We start from the raw sequence: 17,672 nt of genomic DNA on the forward strand, positions 1-17,672 counted from the left end.
TATTTGGAAAATGATACTTTCTTTGCACTAAAAAGTACCCTACATTTTCATATAACTCTCTTTATGATTTCACCCCCTCGCTTAAAAGCATTAAAGCACAAACCAAACAACTTGCATATAATATCAACCAAAAAGAGAAATCAATTGTGCTTGGCTTCTTCAAGAGTGGATGGGCAAGAATAGAACAGATAGCTAAGGACACAAAATACTTTTCTACCATAAGAAAAGAGCATTTGCTTTACAAAGCAATAGCAACATTTCTGCTTAACTATGAAGAAAAAAAAATCCTGTAAAGTCTATGAATATTTTCTACATCTTGGGGAAAGCAAGCTCAGTGTTTTTCATTGGGATAAAAGATAAATATCAACCTTAATGCAAATCCCAAGTACATAATGAAATCAGGTTGCACTGTATACAAATTATTACTGATACAATAGAATGCTTCAGAATACCTGTATTTCTATGCTGTGCAAAGAGGATAAGCAGTGGGAAGAACAATACCTGCTACCAAATACAGTCTAGGGGATGAATAATAGAAAGCAGCCCTGTGGAAAAGAACTTAGGGGTACTGATGGATGCGAAGATGGATGAGCAGACTATGTGCACTTGCAGCCCAGATGGCCAATCACATCCAGGGCTGCACCAAAAGATGTGCTACCAGCAGATCCAGAAAGGTGATTCTGCCACTTTACTGTGTTCTCGTGTGCAGGTCTGGAGCCCTCAATGTAGGAAGGATGTGGACCTGATGGAGAGGGTCCAATGGAGGGCCACGAAAATGATCAGGGGGTTGGAGCACCTCTGCTACAAAGACAGACTGAGAGAGCTGGGGTTATTCAGCGTGGAGAAGAGGACACTCCAGGGAGACCTAATAGCAGCCTTCCAGTACCTGAAGGGGGCCTACAAGAACACAAAGAGACTGTTTACAAAAGCCTGCAGTGACAGTATGAGGGGAAATGCCTTCAAATTAGAGAAGAGTAGATTTGGATTTGATGTTAGGAACAGAATAGAATAGAATAAACCAGGTTGGAAGAGACCTTCAAGATCATCGCGTCCAACCTATCATCCAACATCACCTAATCAACTAAACCACGCAACCAAGCACCCCATCAAGTCTCCTCCTGAAGACCTCCAGTGATGGTGACTTCACCACCTCCCCAGGCAGCTCATTCCAATGGACAATCACTCTCTCTGTGTAGAACTTCTTCCTAATCTCCAGCCTAAACCTCCCCTGGTGCAGCTTGAGACTGTGTCTACTTGTTCTGGTGCTGGTTGCCTGGGAAAAGAGACCAACCTCTGCCTGTCTACAACTTCCCTTCAGGCAGTTGTAGAGAGCAACAAGGTCACCCCTGAGTCTCCTTTTCTCCAGGCCAAGCAACCCCAGCTCCCTCAGACTCTCCTCATAGGGCTCGTGTTCCAAACCCCTCACCAGCTTTGTTGCCCTTCTCTGGACATGCTCCAGCAAGTCAACATCCTTCCTAAACTGAGGGACCCAGAACTGCACACAGCACTCAAGGTGTGGTCTAACCAGTGCAGTGTACAGAGGCAGAATGACCTCCCTGCTCCTGCTGGCCACACTGTTCTTGATGCGAGCCAGGATGCCATTGGCCCTCCTGGCTGCCTGGGCACACTGCTGGCTCATGTTCATCCTACTGTTGACCAGTACCCCCAGGTCCCTCTCTGCCTGGCCACTCTCCAGCCACTCTGACCCTAGCCTGTAGCACTGCATGGGGTTATTGTGGCCAATGTGTGCCAACCCAGCACTTGGATGTGTTAAATGTCATGCTGTTGGACTGTGCCCATCTGTCTAGCCTGTCAAGGTCACTCTGCAAAGCCTCTCTACTCTCCAGCAGACCAACTCCTGCCCCCAGCCTGGTGTCGTCTTCAAATTTACTGATGATTGACTCAATGCCCTCATCCAGATCATCAATAAAGATGTTAAAAAGCATGGGGCCAAGCACTGATCCTTGGGACACACCACTAATGACTGGCTGTCAGCTGGATGTGGCACCATTCACCATTACTCTCTGGGCTTGGTCCTCTAGTCAGTTCCTAACCCAAAGCAGTGTGCTCCTCTCCAAGCCATGGGATAACAGCTTAGCCAGGAGTTTGCTGTGGGGGACGGTGTCAAAGGCCTTGCTGAGGTCCAGGTAGACTACATCCACAGTCTTCCCCACATCCACCAGGCGGGTCACCTGATCATAGAAGGAGATCAGGTTGGTCAGGCAGGACTTGCCCTTCCTAAATCCATGCTGGCTGGGCCTGATCCCTTGGCCATCCTGGAAGTGCTGTGTGATTGCACTCAAGATGACCTCTTCCATAATCTTATCTGGCACTGAGGTCAGGCTGACAGGCCTATAAGTCCCTGGCTCATCCAACTGGCCCTTCTTGTGGATGGGCACCACACTGGCCAGCTTCCAGTCTTCTGGGACCTCTCCAGTAAGCCAGGACTGATGAAAAATGATGGAGAGCAGCCCGGCCATCTCATCTGCCAGCTCTCTCAGCACCCTAGGATGGATCCCATCTGGTCCCATGGACTTGTGGGGATCCAAGCGGCTGAGGAGATCTCTAACTACCCACTCCTGGAACACAGAGGAGCTATGCTGCTCCCTGGCTCCTGCCAGAGCTGGCCAGCTGTCCGGAATACATTCTGTCCCGCTAACAGGTTCTTCACCATGAAAGTAGTGGAACACTGGGCTGCCCAGGGAGGTGGTTGGGGCCCCATCCATGGAGATGTTCAAAGTGAGGCTCAATAGGACTCTGGGCATCCTGAGCTAGTTGAAGATGCCTCTGCTTGCTGTAGAGGGGGTTGGACTACATGACCTTTGGAGGTACCTTCCAACCCAGACCATTCTAAGAGAAGTGGTAACACCTAAGACAAGTTCAAAAAATGCTGCCAGTATGTCACCTAGAGGGGGAAAAAAGTGGACATAGAAGCTATTTTGTATTGATGTCTCCAAAACCTTTATTAAGCTTCAAGTGCAGAATTCACTCTACCTGGCTTCATTACCTACAGTCAGACTGTCACAATATTAGGGGCATCTGCATGCCACATTACCTGGTTTTGGATGGTTAGAGCTGTATCAGCCAAGACTCACCCACCACTACCTAGATAGTCCTGTAATTTAAATTTTACCAAGTAATTTCAGCAGTTCATATATGAAGCATACTGCTATTACTAACTTAGCATTGCGTGTTTCAGAAATAAACATTTACAAAGAATTTCCTTTTACTTCCTGAATCTTTAAGTAATATATATAAAAACATTAAAACATAGCCCTTCTCCCTTAGATATAGCAAGTAAGGAAAGTGCACATTGATGACAATCAAGATTAAATCACTATACTTTTCTATTCCTTTATGAACACATGAATATTAATGTAACATGAATTATTTCTAAACATGCAATACATAAATGCTCATGACTACTTATTTGCCTCAGGAGTTTAAAAAAAACCACAAAAAACAACAAACCAGATCTTGATTAAAAACAAATTTGCTCAAATAATATGCCACAACATACTTTAAGTCAAAGCTACATCAAAAAACCAAAACACAACAAACCAAAACCAAAAAACAGACCAAACCTACCAAACCTCAATATAAAACCAAACAGGCAAGCAGTACAATACAATCTTTCAAACTTGCATATTTAAAGGTATCAGCTTCTACTGATGATACTGGAAGGTCACATTAGAAACAATTTATGAAAATTACACTTTAGAACTGCAGCAACAACAAATATCATGGTTAATTTAGATAACTAACAAACAGCATGGGCTTTGGTGTCTTGGATGACGGAAGCAAACCTTTGTTAGGATTGCTGGCAGTACTGTTACACTTAAAATATTACTCTGGAAATCAAATTCTTGTCCCAGATGTTGACTCTCGTGCAATAATAAAAACAATCTGCTTGCATGCCTTGTGCACTTGTGACAAATTTGTCCTCAAAAACTTTTTTTTTTTTTACATTAGAAAGAAACCCATTATAAATACAGGAGAATTAGAAAAGTTCAGATCACTCACGGCTGATTGTTTTAGCCAGATGTGAATTTGACTATCACATGAATGATAATTCTGTCACTGAAGACATCATCTACTGTTGTCAAGATTCTAATGCAACATTGTATCTTAAGAGTTTTATGGTCAATTTTACCCATATCCAGCTATCAGTTTAATTTAATCACAGAATTTATGTTGATCTGTTAGAGGGCAGAAGGGCTCTGCAGAGGGACCTCGACCGACTGGACCGATGGGCAGAGTCCAACAGGATGGCACTCAACAAATCCAAGTGCTGGGTGCTGCACTTTGGCCACAACAACCCCATGCAGGGCTATAGGCTGGGGTCGGAGTGGCTGGAGGGTAGCCAGGCAGAAAGGTACCTGGGGGTGCTGATGGACAACTGGCTGAACATGAGCCAGCAGGTGGCCAAGAAGGGCCAATGGAATCCTGGCCTGCATCAAGAATAGTGTGGCCAGCAGGAGCAGGGAAGTCATTGTGCCCCTGTACTCTGCACTGGTTAGGCCACACCTTGAGTCCTGTGTCCAGTTCTGGGCCCCTCAGTTTAAGAAGGACATTGAGACAATTGAACGTGTCCAGAGAAGGGCAACGAGGCTGGGGAGAGGCCTTGAGCACAAGCCCTATGAGGAGAGGCTGAGGGAGCTGGGATTGTTTTGCTGGAGGAGAGGAGACTCAGGGGAGACTGTATTGCTCTTTACAACTACATGAAGGGTGGTTGTAGCCAGAAGGGGGTTGGTCTCTTCTCTCAAGCAACCAGCACCAGAACAAGAGGACACAGTCTCAAGCTGTGTCAGGGGAAGTTTAGGCCTGAGGTGAGGAGAAAGTTCTTCACAGAGAGAGTCATTCGTCATTGGAATGGGCTGCCCAGGGATGTGGTGGAGTCCCCCTCCCTGGAGGTGTTCAAGAGGGGATTGGATGTGGCACTTGATGCCACGGTTTAGTCATGAGGTCTGTGGTGACAGGTTGGACTTGATGATCTTTGAGGTCTCTTCCAACTTTGGCGATTCTGTGAATCATTGGAAAAGACCTCTAAGATCAAGAAGTCCAATTGTCAGTGCAACACTATGATGTCCACTAAGCCATGTCCTGAAGTGCCATGACTACATGTTTTCCTAACTCCTCCAGGGATGGTAATTCCACCACTCCCCTGGGCACCTTGTTCCAATGCCTGACCACCACTTCAGTTAAGAAACTTTTCCTGACATCCAATATAAACCTGCCCTAGAGCAACCTGAGGCTATTTCCTCTTTTCCTATTGCTAGTTGAGAGAAGAGACCAACATCCACATCATCACAACCTCCTTTCAGGTAATTGTAGGGAGCAATAAAGTCTTTATAGAAGCTATCCCCTCAGACTTTGCTTTCCCAGACTAAATAATCCCAGTTCCCTCAGCTGTTCCTCATGAGATTTGCTCTCCAGACCCCTTCTTGCCCTTCTCTGGACTCCCTACAGCACCTCAATGTCTCTATGTGGTGCCCAGAACTGAACACAATACTCAACATCTGGCCTCATCAATGTCAAGTACAGTGGCATAATCACTTCCAACTCCTGCTGGACAGAGTGTTTTTGATACAAACCAAGATTTGATTTAATTATTAACTATCAGGCTGTGAAGTATTATTACTGTTACTATTACTTTTATTAGTGTTACTATTACTATTCATTATTACTATATTGAGAGTAATTGACTTTTAAGTCTAAGCTACCTAAGTCCCTTTAAGTAATTACTATAATGATGTGTTATTGTCATTATAATTATTATTTCATTTATTCATTTCATCTCAGTCTGAAAGCTCCGGAACTTACAAGACAGACCCACCTCCTGAAATATATGCAATAGCGCGTAATATTGAATCTGTGTTGCAAGAGAACATTGAGGAATATCCCCATTTCATTCTGTGTATAAAGCATCATAGAACTCATGGGGGATGGGTAACTTATAAATGTTTTAAATGTTGTAAGAAATGGTCTTGTATCTCTTATAATTGAGGAGTATTTTGTCCTGAATGCTGTAACTGTAAAACTAGGCCTGAAAATAGGCAGTTTGGATTGCTAAATATAGCAACTTTATTTTGTGGTGAAGAAAAAAAGATTTAAATCCCCTTGGAAAATTCTTGAAAGGGATTAGCATAAGTGGGAAATAAAGGCTAGAGAAATTTTTAGTTAAGGATACCAAGAACAATTGAAAGGGTTAGTAGAAGGAAAAAAGTAAGGGAGACATACGAAAAATTATTGTAGAGGATTTTGAGGGAAAAGGAATTGAGATAACAAAAGCACAATGGGAAATGGTAAACAAGCTGAATGAGGAAGTAGAGAAGAGACTCCGAATGAAATCTTGAAGTGGGTTAAGGACTCTGTGGGGATCCTGAAGAATGTAACTGCTGCCAAGGAGACATGACACCTGGTTGCTGGTTGCACCCAGTAGGCTAAGGAGGCAGAGTTAACATACACTGGTGGAGCCTAATGTTGATCCTAACCCTATTTTTGTATAAGGAGTCCAATCAAAATCAAAGACCACGTTCCCATGTGTGGATAAATTCTTTTCCAATATTAGTAATGATAGGTAGGTTGAAAGGCCATTATGGAGCTAAGATTGTAACGCCACCTGAAGTAAAGGCACGATAACAGAACACTTATCTGCAGTTGTTGAAAGGGAGCACAGTCAGCTCAGTCAGTGGAGCATGAGACTCTTAATCTCAGGATCGTGGGTTCAAGCCTGCAGTGGACAGGCAGCAGTGTCCTTTTACTGTTGGATATGTTCCCAGCTACCTGAGAATTCAGCACACAGGTTTCCTTTGATAGGGACAGTCTTTCCTGATGCAACAGAAATACAAAAAGCATTCCAAAAGCCCAGCACCTTAAGGATAGTACAGAGATTCCACAATCTCAGTTAAGGGGGACATAGGACTGACCCTGGATGTGGGAATCTAATTTTTATAGGGCAGTATTCAAAGTGTTCACAATTTATTAGTTAGGAAGAAGCAAATATGGGGAGCCTTGATCAGACCAGAAAGGAAGGACACATACCTGAAGGATGGCTGATACCTATTGGGTCAGGATGGTATTGGATATGTGGTAAAAATGCTTATAAGGTATTACCCTTAGAATGGCAAGGAAGATGTGCTATAGGATGTGCTATAGTATATCAGCCACAGGAATTACTCAGGAGCTTTGCAAGAAGAACCAAGAGGGGAGCAAATCCACTACCAACCAGGCATAGCAAGTTTCATAGTTTTGTTAGGTTTCTGCCTTGGCTTGGGGTTAGTGAACTTGAAAAAGCGACGGTAAATTTTTCTGCTGCAGCTGAAATGATGATGAATGCAAGCACAGATGCAACAAAAGCTTAATAGTTTGAAGTCAATCGTCTCTCAAAAGTATCTACTCAGAACAGGTTAGCTTTGGATTTGTTATATGTTGTATGTGTAGTCATAAATGTAAGCTGTTGTTGTTATGTTAATCTGTAGTTACATTAAGTGATTGCAGATCACAATCAAATATTACATCAGATTTCTATGGATGATACTTCTTGTGGATTTAAAGAAATATGGGATAAGTTAACATCTTGGTTATCCAATATAAGTTGGTTTAAACATTTGTTTGTAATACCTGTTGGAATAATTGTAATACTAATCTGTGTAATGCTTTGTAATTGTTGTTTTAAAGTGATAAGACCTTTAGATAAAATTGTTTATGCCAGTAAGTTACAAGCAGATGGTTATGATCTAAAGGTGATCAAAATAGAGGAACTTCATTATGATCCAATTAAGGAGGTTATGAAATATCTGGAAATTTTAACACAAATCAATGGTGACAAAAAGAAAATGGAGGATTGTTATGAATATACTGGTGATTCTGTGATTTGTGTTAAAGGTAGAGAATTCAGAGTGCGCTGGCACTGGGGGTCAGGAGCTTGCAGGAGCCTGTTTTGAGGACAAAGGGGGAGCTGCATATTTTACAGATTTAAACAGAGACAGTGTGTTTGGCTAATTGGAGACACCAAGGCAGAGGAGAAGAACTGAGAATTTGTTTTCTTTAGATAAGAAGCCTGGACGACTGAGCATGCGTGCAAGTGGATACTTGACCCTTACCACACAGAGTGCACGGGAGCAGGGATCTGCACACCTATTCTAAGACTCATGATCATATGCCTGCCTTCTATTTAGCATAAGTTTGTTTATGTACATGATGTAACTATATAAGATGAAGAAAGCTATTGTAAAGCTGCTGTGGGGCGAAGTTTTGTACCCTCACATGCCCAACCAGTTGCTTTGCTTGCTTTTATTGTATTTTATTACCTTATTAAGATCTTTTAGTGCCAATAAAACTTACCAAAAACTTTTACCAGGAGTCATCTATAACAATTATGATGTCTTAGTCTCCATTTGGACCAAAAAGAAACTACAACCATTATAGTAACAAGCTCAATGTATCTACAGAGCAAAGTTTTTTCATTAAATAAAGCCTCAGATTGTTCAAAGGCTACTTTGTGGCAAACCCAGCATAAAAAGATAACCAAAAAAAACACAAGTTACACATATGAAGCTACAAGTAACTGCAGAAATAATTTTATGTACTTTGTTTAATTAAAATTGACATATAAAGTAAACTAAGTAAGTGATACTGCAACTGTCCCACAGCACAAGCTAGATTTTTCACAGTTCCTCCACAGGCAAGAACTATACTCATCTATAAGATGAATTCAGAGTCCAAATTTTGTAATAGTGAAGTACCTGATTTTAAACTCAGAAACCTTCAAGCAAAGCATGTGACGGACAGGGCAGGGGCAGATGGGAAGAGAGCAAGGAGAGGAAACAATAGTTAAAGCAAAATATAAAGCCATCACTCCCACTTGTGAACATGTGTGTGTACATTAACACCAGCATGTGCTGCCAAACTCCTTCCTTAGATCTCAAGAAAACTTGTTGAGAATCCAACACCTGACTAGCTTAACTCAAAAGTGTACCTCTCCAAAAAATATGCCCTTAATTCTGAGGCCTGAAGAAAACCCAGCTTAAAATTATTTCCACAGTAACACTAATAATACTAAGAAACTTGAAATAAAGGTTTCTTGCTTAGTAATCTAGAAACAAAAGACTGTAAAAAAAAAAATGCAGTTCCTAGTAAATAATTGCCAAGCCCTAATATTAAAAACAAAGCAGCAATAGAATTCAGATGCTTAGTATCATAAATGTATGTCAACTTTTCCTACTTCTCTTTTCTAATTGAGAAAAAGCAACAACACAAAGCCCAAATTCACCTAGGACATCAGCAAGCAGAATTAGCTTTATTACTTGAAATTACTTCGAAGTTGCTCATGCCCATCTCCAACAGATAAATGTATCAATAGCAGAATGTTGGTACTTACTGTGCCTGGCTCTCTCTCTGTTCCCGCAGTAACCAAGAAATGCAGAGACATGCCCATTCAGATACAGAGGAAAGAACAGAAATAAAAAAGGGAGGAAAAATTAGAACACAACCCACAAACAGTTTTAAAATGTCTTTTATTTATGTAAGTCATTGCACATTCCCAATACAGTGATTTCCTGAAAATTACAGTATTTTGTTAAAGAAAATTTACAGTTTAGCCATACACAAAGCCTAGGCTTTATTTCATGAGAGAATAAATTACTTTCTTTTAAGAAATTAGCCAAGTGCAATTTTGCCAAATATCTGTGTACTAGAATTTAAGCCTATAAAGTAACAGATATGATTATCTAAATCTTTTGTTTGAATGCATTCACTCAAAAATCTAACTTCTTTTTCCCATCTACCTTCCAACCTACCCGTTTAACGATACTACTTTCTTTGTATTACCCATTGTGCAGTTTAACAGTTTTCCACAACATGGTGCAGGCCACTGGTGTTACAACTTAGTATTTAGGAGAACATCATAATGCCCTGCAAACTACATGAGGGCACAAGACACCTAGCGATCCCCTTTTAAAATACTGAAAAATTCCAAACTTAATTTTATTTCAGTGGTATATATGCAGACATTTTAAAGTTTGCAAACAGGTATTTTTTCTGTCATTCTCAAATGCTTTGAAGATGCATATAAATTGCAGCAACACAAATCTAATAATGTCCTAATCAGGCCTGCCATGCCTCTCACCTCTGTGGTGTTCTGCATCATGGTGCTTCTTGTCATCTTTTATCGCCAAGTGAGACTGCCCACCCAAAGCACTAGAAAGGGCAAGAAGGCCAGCACTGCTTCCAAGTGGAGGAATTCCTGGAGGCTGAAGTCCTGATGGATGTGGTGTTAGAGGCACTGGAGGTCCATGGCCATGGGAGAGATGTTGAGCCTGCAATTGCTGCTGCTGTTCCCAGTGGTATCATCATCCCCAGAAGAATAACGTTTGGGATGGAGAAGGGAGAAATTTAGTTAACTGTTGAGAATCAACAGTGAATTCTTTCATTTGTTTAAGCCTAGCATCTTCTTTTTGTCCCAGCACCTTAAACATGCTGTATTACATCATGCAGCAGAAGAAGACATGAAAACTTTTCCCTTTCTATAGAAGAATTATCTGATAAACAAACAGAGTTTCACTGGCAAGACTCTTTTAAACTCAATTCCCTCTCCTCCAATCTGAAACAGTAAGAAACTTTGTATTTTCAAATTGAAAAGACACAAAGACACTACTGAATTTCATGTTTAGTGCCATTGCATTTACAGTTCATTCCAGCCAAGCCTTTGGGGGTAAAAAAACAAAAACCACTGTGCTTAAAAAATAACTTTGAGGTTAAAATCCAGTTATGCCAGATAGTCTCAATGAAGTCATGGAATTCCCAACGAGAAACATAGTACTAATTAATTAAAATACCTCCATCTGTTTCAAAAGCAGCTTGCAAGATCAGTACTGTAATAAGTGGACATAAAACCCTGTAACCAATCTGGCAAAACAAAGTGTAAGCAATTTTAGAAACACAATCCATATAATAAAATTACTTACTCACATTTTAAATATTAAGATATTTTTCCAGTTAAAGCTATCATGCTTTTATTAGTATTTTCCAAGTTCAGCTAACCACTTTTATTTACACAAAATGCTCAGCACAAATTTATTATAGACAATTAAGCTTAAAAGACACCTTTAGCTTAGACATTGCTCCCCGTTAGTCTGCTACAGGTAAACAGACTTTCTACCCCCTTCCTGCTGCAGTTTGCCTAGGCATACAAATAGAAGACAGAAAAAACCTCTCCACCTTGATCAGACTCCACACCCCTCTGCTCAAGGTTAGAATAGAATAGAACAGACCAGGTTGGAAGAGACCTTCAAGATCATCGTGTCCAACCTATCATCCAACACCACCTAATCAACTAAACCATGCAACCAAGCATCCTGTCAAGCCTCGTCCTGAACACCCCCAGTGACGGCGACCCCACCACCTCCGCGGGCAGCCCATTCCAATGGGCAATCACTCTCTCTGGGTAGAACTTCCTCCCAACATCCAGCCTAAACGTCCCATGGTGCAGCCTGAGACTCTGTCCTCTTGTTCTGGTACTGGTTGCATGGGAGAAAAGACCAGCCTCTGCCTGACTACAACCCCCCTTCAGGTAGTTGTAGACAGCAATAAGGTCACCCCTGAGTCTCCTCTTCTCCAGGCTAATCAACCCCAGCTCCCTCAGCCTCTCCTCATAGGGCTTGTGTTCCAAACCCCTCACCAACTTTGTTGCCCTTCTCTGGACACGCTCTAGCAAGGTTGTGGCAGATGAAGCTGCCCCAAGAAAGACCTGACAACAACCAGGTAAAGCCTTGCCAAAACATGTTAAGGCCCAACATTAGGACTTGATTACATTGTTTCAGGCCCTTTACCTACATTTGTCATGCACTTGAGCCCAACTATTTCAAATGATCACAGTACAAACTCAACTAGGATATAAATGAAGTCCCAAAGAGACATTCAATCCATTCTCCTAGGAGCAGCAAGTCTGCAGCCTGAGACCTTCCTGTGGCTCAGGACACTGTCCAAGGAAACCTTCATACCTAGGCTAAAAGTTACAGAAGTAATAACCCATAAAAATACAACAATATTTTATCTGCTTCCGTAGGTCCCATGACTCTGTAAGATCATCTGTCAACAACGGCAGCACATCTGCTAGCATATAGATATCTTAATTTATTGCTATTTAGGTAACTACTGGACCCCTACTTTTTTTTTTCCACTTAATACCATCACGAAACATGCCTTGAGCCATTTATAAATGTATGCAGACACAAGTGACAGACACTGAAGAACTCTTAACTAGACAAGCGAATTTTTTACTTTTCAGCTGCCACAACTGTAACACAGCCCTCATTTACTTCTTTTTGGTACAGAAGAAAAACCTTAAGTTACCACAATCTTTTCAGTCAATTCAATAAACCTGAAAGTTTCTTTTCATGTGACGTATGAAACACTTTATTAGTCTCACTGTATATATGTACATCTTTTTCTTCTACATTAATTTGTTTACAAGAACCTAAAAAATAAGTAGTAGCTTTTTATTTGAAGTAGTTCAAGAACCTCCTACAAAATAAAATGAAAACTCACTTAACTAAAAAAGTATCAGTAAAGAGCACTGTAAAGTCTGACAGGACTGCAGAGTTTGGGGCATTTTTGTTGTTTTTCTGATTCAGCCTCTAAAGAACAACAGGACATCTCTCTTCTCACAGACTATCAAAACTGTATAGTACTTTCCAGCATGTTTCCTCAAATCAGGAGAAAACCTCACGTTTTGGCAGGTTTCATTAGGCAGTATCTTGGTTGTTCCCTCCTCTGTTGACCAATTAAACCCAATCAGTCATTTGCATTATAGCCACGAGACTGCAAGCATCCACAGCACAGTACTGCATTCCTGGCATTGTCCCCTGGTGCACTATCACACTGGATTATCACACTTCACACCTATGTGCAGTGCAATTAAGAACAGTGATTTACCTCTTCCAAACTGGTTTTGTGGAGAAAATCTCCTCCCTTATCCAACAGTAATCTTAAATTAGCTTCTTTTGCAGTCTGAGCAAGGGAAGGTCAAACCAGGGAAATGACATTAAATTGTTTCCATTCTTCTTCCTGTCCCTTCATGCAGCCTGTGAAGATTTCCTTTATTCAGGTCCCTCTTGTTAGATTTAATTAAGAAACAAGTTAAGCAGCATGATTTCTGAAAGCAGAGCTTTAACTGTCAGGGGCATGTTACTTAAAAATTTACCTGGCTCTGCTTTGTAGCCTACATGCTACTTCAAAAGCCCCAGAAATGAGAAACATTAATCGCCTTCTAAGCATGCAACAAGAAGGCCTGTCTTTTTTGCTCTGACAGGACTGCACATGAACAATGGTGGCCAATGCCCAGTGTAGGTGCAGAAGGGAATATAAGAGTTGTAAGTTGGAATGCATCACTCTGAAGAACAGCTTAGCGTCTTTGCAAAGAAGTTACTGAAGATAGCAGAGGAAAATATACCCAAATATTTTTAAGGATTTAACTAAACAGATTTAAACAGATTTAAGGTTGAAAATCTGATCATAGTATTTTACACCAACAAAGGCATACTGTGATTTAAGCTTTATTATGAGGCTTACTGCTTTTTAAGTCCAACGTATATTGATGTATTATTTATACATTACCTCTTCATAATAGATAAAGTTCCTTAACACATGAAGATGATCCATTCCAGAGGGTCAAGCTTTTTTCTTTTCTTAATTTTAAATACCTGAATTGCTAAAATATATTGTATTCTCTTTCTAGAAGTGGAAAAGGAGATGTGTTGCACATTAAACATCAGGGGATGGCTAACAGTAGTGCTCTGCAGATGTATTTAGTAGCAAGACATTTGCCATAGCAGATCCTAGAAACAATTATGTTATGCACATAATCACTTTCCTGTCATTTCAAACACACTAATGCCTGCTCTGTCACCTTTTAACAGCTTAGCAGCAGTAAGATATAAAACAGAGTAAGCTGGCAGCAGTATCATGGTCTGTTAGGCATGGTCATTAGCAGTTAATTAAAAACTGGACACCAGCCATAAGAAATGTGCTCAAAAAAGGATGAGTAACATGTCTGTCTTACTACCAATTATTATCTTTACTTGCAGAGCAAGGGCTGTGTTCACTTTCAGAGGAAAGTGGGAATGCAGAGTGCAAAAATGCATGCATAAGTGACTGCACAGAGATAATTAGCACTGACTTTAAAAATCAGTGGTTCACCAACCATTTTGTTGCAAAACCCCTTCTTTGTAGTTGAAAATGGAGAAAAGGAATAGTAAATTCAGCTCAATTTACTGCCTAGATGTGGGTTTTACTGCCGTGAATTTTTTCTCCCAGTATCCCCCTACCCAAAAAGCAAAAAATCAACGTATGAAAAACACAGCACTGGCTTCTCTGCACAAGTGCCTCCTACAAATTTTGAGATATAGTACATAGGTTTTCAATTCAAACATGCTAGGCAAGTTCTAGCTACAAAGAGCTCATTAACTAGGACTTAAAAGTCAGAATTGTTTTCAACCTCAATTCCAGAGACAGTTAGTAAATCTTGCTATCCCACTTCCCACCTTAAAACTAGCTCTGTTGAGTTCACAAACACCTATGGCTTACTTCAAATCAAGCTTTTGAATTCCTAGGGTTAAACAGAGCATTCTTCTGTTCTTAAACAGATGTGTGATGCACTATTTGGTATCTGGTGAAAAGCACTTAACTGAAAGTTCAGACACGATTATTGTATGAACAGCAGAAAAAACGCTCTACTGAGTTCCAAACTACAATAGCTGCCCTCACTTGTGCCCTAAGTAAATACCTGGGGGAAAATTATGAGCACTCGCACCAGTAATATTGTCGTTGAACTCCAGAAGGCAGAAAGACACCATAGAAATACATATTACCATGTTCAATCTCTGTCATATTCTCTACTTTCTAAAAGAGAAACCTTTATTTTTTTTTTAATTTGCTTAGGTAGCAGAAGAAAGTGAGAGCCTGTATCAAGTGTGTATGGTCAGCCAACATGAGAGCCACTATGTGAGCAAATACAGCTAGCAATAACCTTCTCCTTCGCTCTTTAGAAATAGTCTTAAGGCCAACACTGAAAATGTAACCTTCTAAGAAAGGAAACAACTCAAGGTGGTGGTCCTGTCAGATACAGTCTTCTCCCTCATTCCAAGAATAACAAACCAAAACAAACAACCAAACCTTGCAGATACCATCCATTCCATCAACAACCAAATACAACAGAAATAAACTCATTATTAGACAACGTAAGTCATCAATAAGTACTTGCATTTAAGTAGATACTTTCAAAATAGTATTTCAGCTACAGGGAAGAATATATTCCAGGATGACAAAACTTCCCTTAAAAATTGCACCCACATTCTTCTATAATGGGGTGCCTACATCAGTGAACAAGAGAAAAGCTACCTAGACTCCTGGAAATCTTTTGACACCTTTCCTCACAACATTTGTGCTACCAAATTAGAAAGATACAGGATTGATACGTGCATTGTTAGATGGATAAGGAACCAGCTGGATAATCACATCCAGAGTCAATAAGACTCAATCCAAAGAGTGTCTCCAACATTCACAGGGAAGCTAGTCTAGAAGGATGTGGAAACTTGCCTAGTGGTGTCCCTTAAGGGTCCATAAAGAGACCCACACTAATCAATATTTTCATCAATGACACAGTTAACGGGATTGAGCACACTCTCGGCAAATTTGCAAAGGCACCAAACCTAGTAGTGCTGTTTATTTGCCAGAGGGAAGGGATACCATCCAGAGGCGCTTTAACAGGCATGAGTGGGCCAGTGCAAACTTCACAGAATCAACATGGCCAAATGGAACGCATTGCATCTGGGTCAAGTCAGTTCCCAGTATCACTACAGACTGAGGGATGAATGTATTGTGAGCAGTTCTACAAAGATGATCTTGGCTACACTACTAGATAAAAAGATTGGGCATATACCAGCAATGCCCACTTGCAACCCAGAAAGCCAGCTGTTTCCTGGGCTGCATCAAAAGATATGTGGTCAGTGAGTCAAGATAGGTGATCCTGCCCGTTTGCTCTGCTATCATAAGACATCCACCTGGAGCACTGCATCCAGATAGTGTTCACAGTGCAAGAATGACATGGAACTGTTGGAGTAGATCCAGAGTTGGGCCACAAAAAGTGCTATGAGGAAAGGCTAGGAGTTGCACCTGTTCAATCTGGAGAAAAGAACATTCTGGGGATACCTTACTACAGCCTTTCAATATTCAAGTGAGGCTTATAAAAAAGATGGAGTCTTCTTAACAGAGCCCGTGGTGGTAAAGCAAGGGGAAATAGTTTTAAATTGAAAGGGGGAGGTTTAGATTTGACATTAAAAAAAGGGACATTTTTTACAATTCAGGTGACTAGGTAGTGGAACACATTGTTCAGAGAAACTGGAAACATTCAAGGTCAGGGTGGACAGGGCTTTGTGCAATCTGATCTAGGGAAACATGCCCCTGCACATGGCAGGAAGGGCAGAATAGATCTTTGACGGTCTCTTTCAATCTAAGTCACTCTATGATTCTATGCTAGATTACCTAATATGGAATGCTTACTACTCCATTTTCTAACTTTGCTTCAGCAGCAGCATATGTTTCTTCTTCACTGCTTTTGGGTGTTTCTTTTTCCTTGACAACACTACGGTTAGAATAACTAACCACAGTGTGTTAGCAGTCCCGGCAAAACATTTCCTTCTGACTTATTTGAACCCTATTCAGTACCACAGCAGCACTCTACAAAACTGAGTTTGCTGTTCATTTGCTTGACAACAGAAGACAAAGAGTAGTTGCCAATCACAAATACCTCAAGAGGCTGAAAAAAAATGGGCTGACAGGAGTCTTGTGAAGATCAGCAATGGAAACTGCTAAGTCCTGCACCAGGAGAAACAGTCCTGTGCGCCAACCAGACCAGCCCGGTTAGAAGCAAATGAAGCTGTATTTACAAGCAAAACTACAATCTACAATGAAATGCAATGGATATGTACAAAATAAACAGTATTTACAATATTTACAGTTATTTACAATTCATAAACAGTACAAGAACCCCCCGGCCAAAAAAACAAGGGAGCTGCTAATACCTTCCCACTCCCTGCCCTCCTCCTTACCCCCTGGACACAAAGGGACAAGAGAAAAAGAGCAAAAGCGTTGCTTTGTCAGACTTAACCAAAACAATGCAGCCAAGGTCAGCAGAAGCACATAGTTAGTATCTCTCAGAACTAGGAAATCAAAAGAGAGACAGAAAGTTTACCAAACTAATTCTTATGGTAGATATCTCTCCAATGGGATTGTTTAAAATTCTCATTATTTTCCTTTTTATAGTTTTTTTTTTTTTTTTTACATTTTACCACTTTCTGTTCAAGATCTGCAGAAAATTTTAAAGGTACAACTAAAATTACCACATTCTTCTTCTAGATGATAGTTTCTTTCTGACCATAGGGAGGTACACAATACCACAGTAAAAAAATAGCTTGAAAGTGACCATCACTGCATCTCTAGCTAGTGAGCCAAAAACAGAGCCATCGTAGCTTTATACAAGTCACTTGAAAACTATCCATTATGTGAATAAGACACCATGTCTTTGGTGCAGGAAGAGAATGTCCCTTCAGAACAAAGAAACAGTGTCTTCAGCAAGTCTCTTCCATATACAAACAACATATATCTCTGTAGTA

General features: G+C 40.8%; 1 protein-coding gene across 10 annotated transcripts in view; it reads right to left on the reverse strand.

The window, feature by feature from the left end:
• Positions 1 to 17,672, reverse strand: part of TLE1 (TLE family member 1, transcriptional corepressor) — an 88,144-nt gene that overhangs the window by 33,677 nt on the left and 36,795 nt on the right. For 7 of the 10 annotated variants that reach the window (XM_054178062.1, XM_054178061.1, XM_054178059.1 and 4 more), the window contains 2 exons: positions 10,130 to 10,334; positions 9,383 to 9,399 (listed from right to left, as the gene is read on the reverse strand). The exons of 1 other annotated variant lie outside the window; for it this stretch is intronic. In XM_054178062.1, coding sequence (XP_054034037.1) covers positions 9,383 to 9,399; positions 10,130 to 10,334 — 222 coding nt within the window. The remainder of the gene's footprint in view (positions 1 to 9,382; positions 9,400 to 10,129; positions 10,335 to 17,672) is intronic. 2 more of the 10 variants (XM_054178060.1, XM_054178058.1) reach the window with 1 other exon arrangement.

This window comes from Dryobates pubescens, chromosome Z, assembly GCF_014839835.1.
Source record: "Dryobates pubescens isolate bDryPub1 chromosome Z, bDryPub1.pri, whole genome shotgun sequence".
Lineage (NCBI taxonomy): Eukaryota > Metazoa > Chordata > Aves > Piciformes > Picidae > Dryobates > Dryobates pubescens.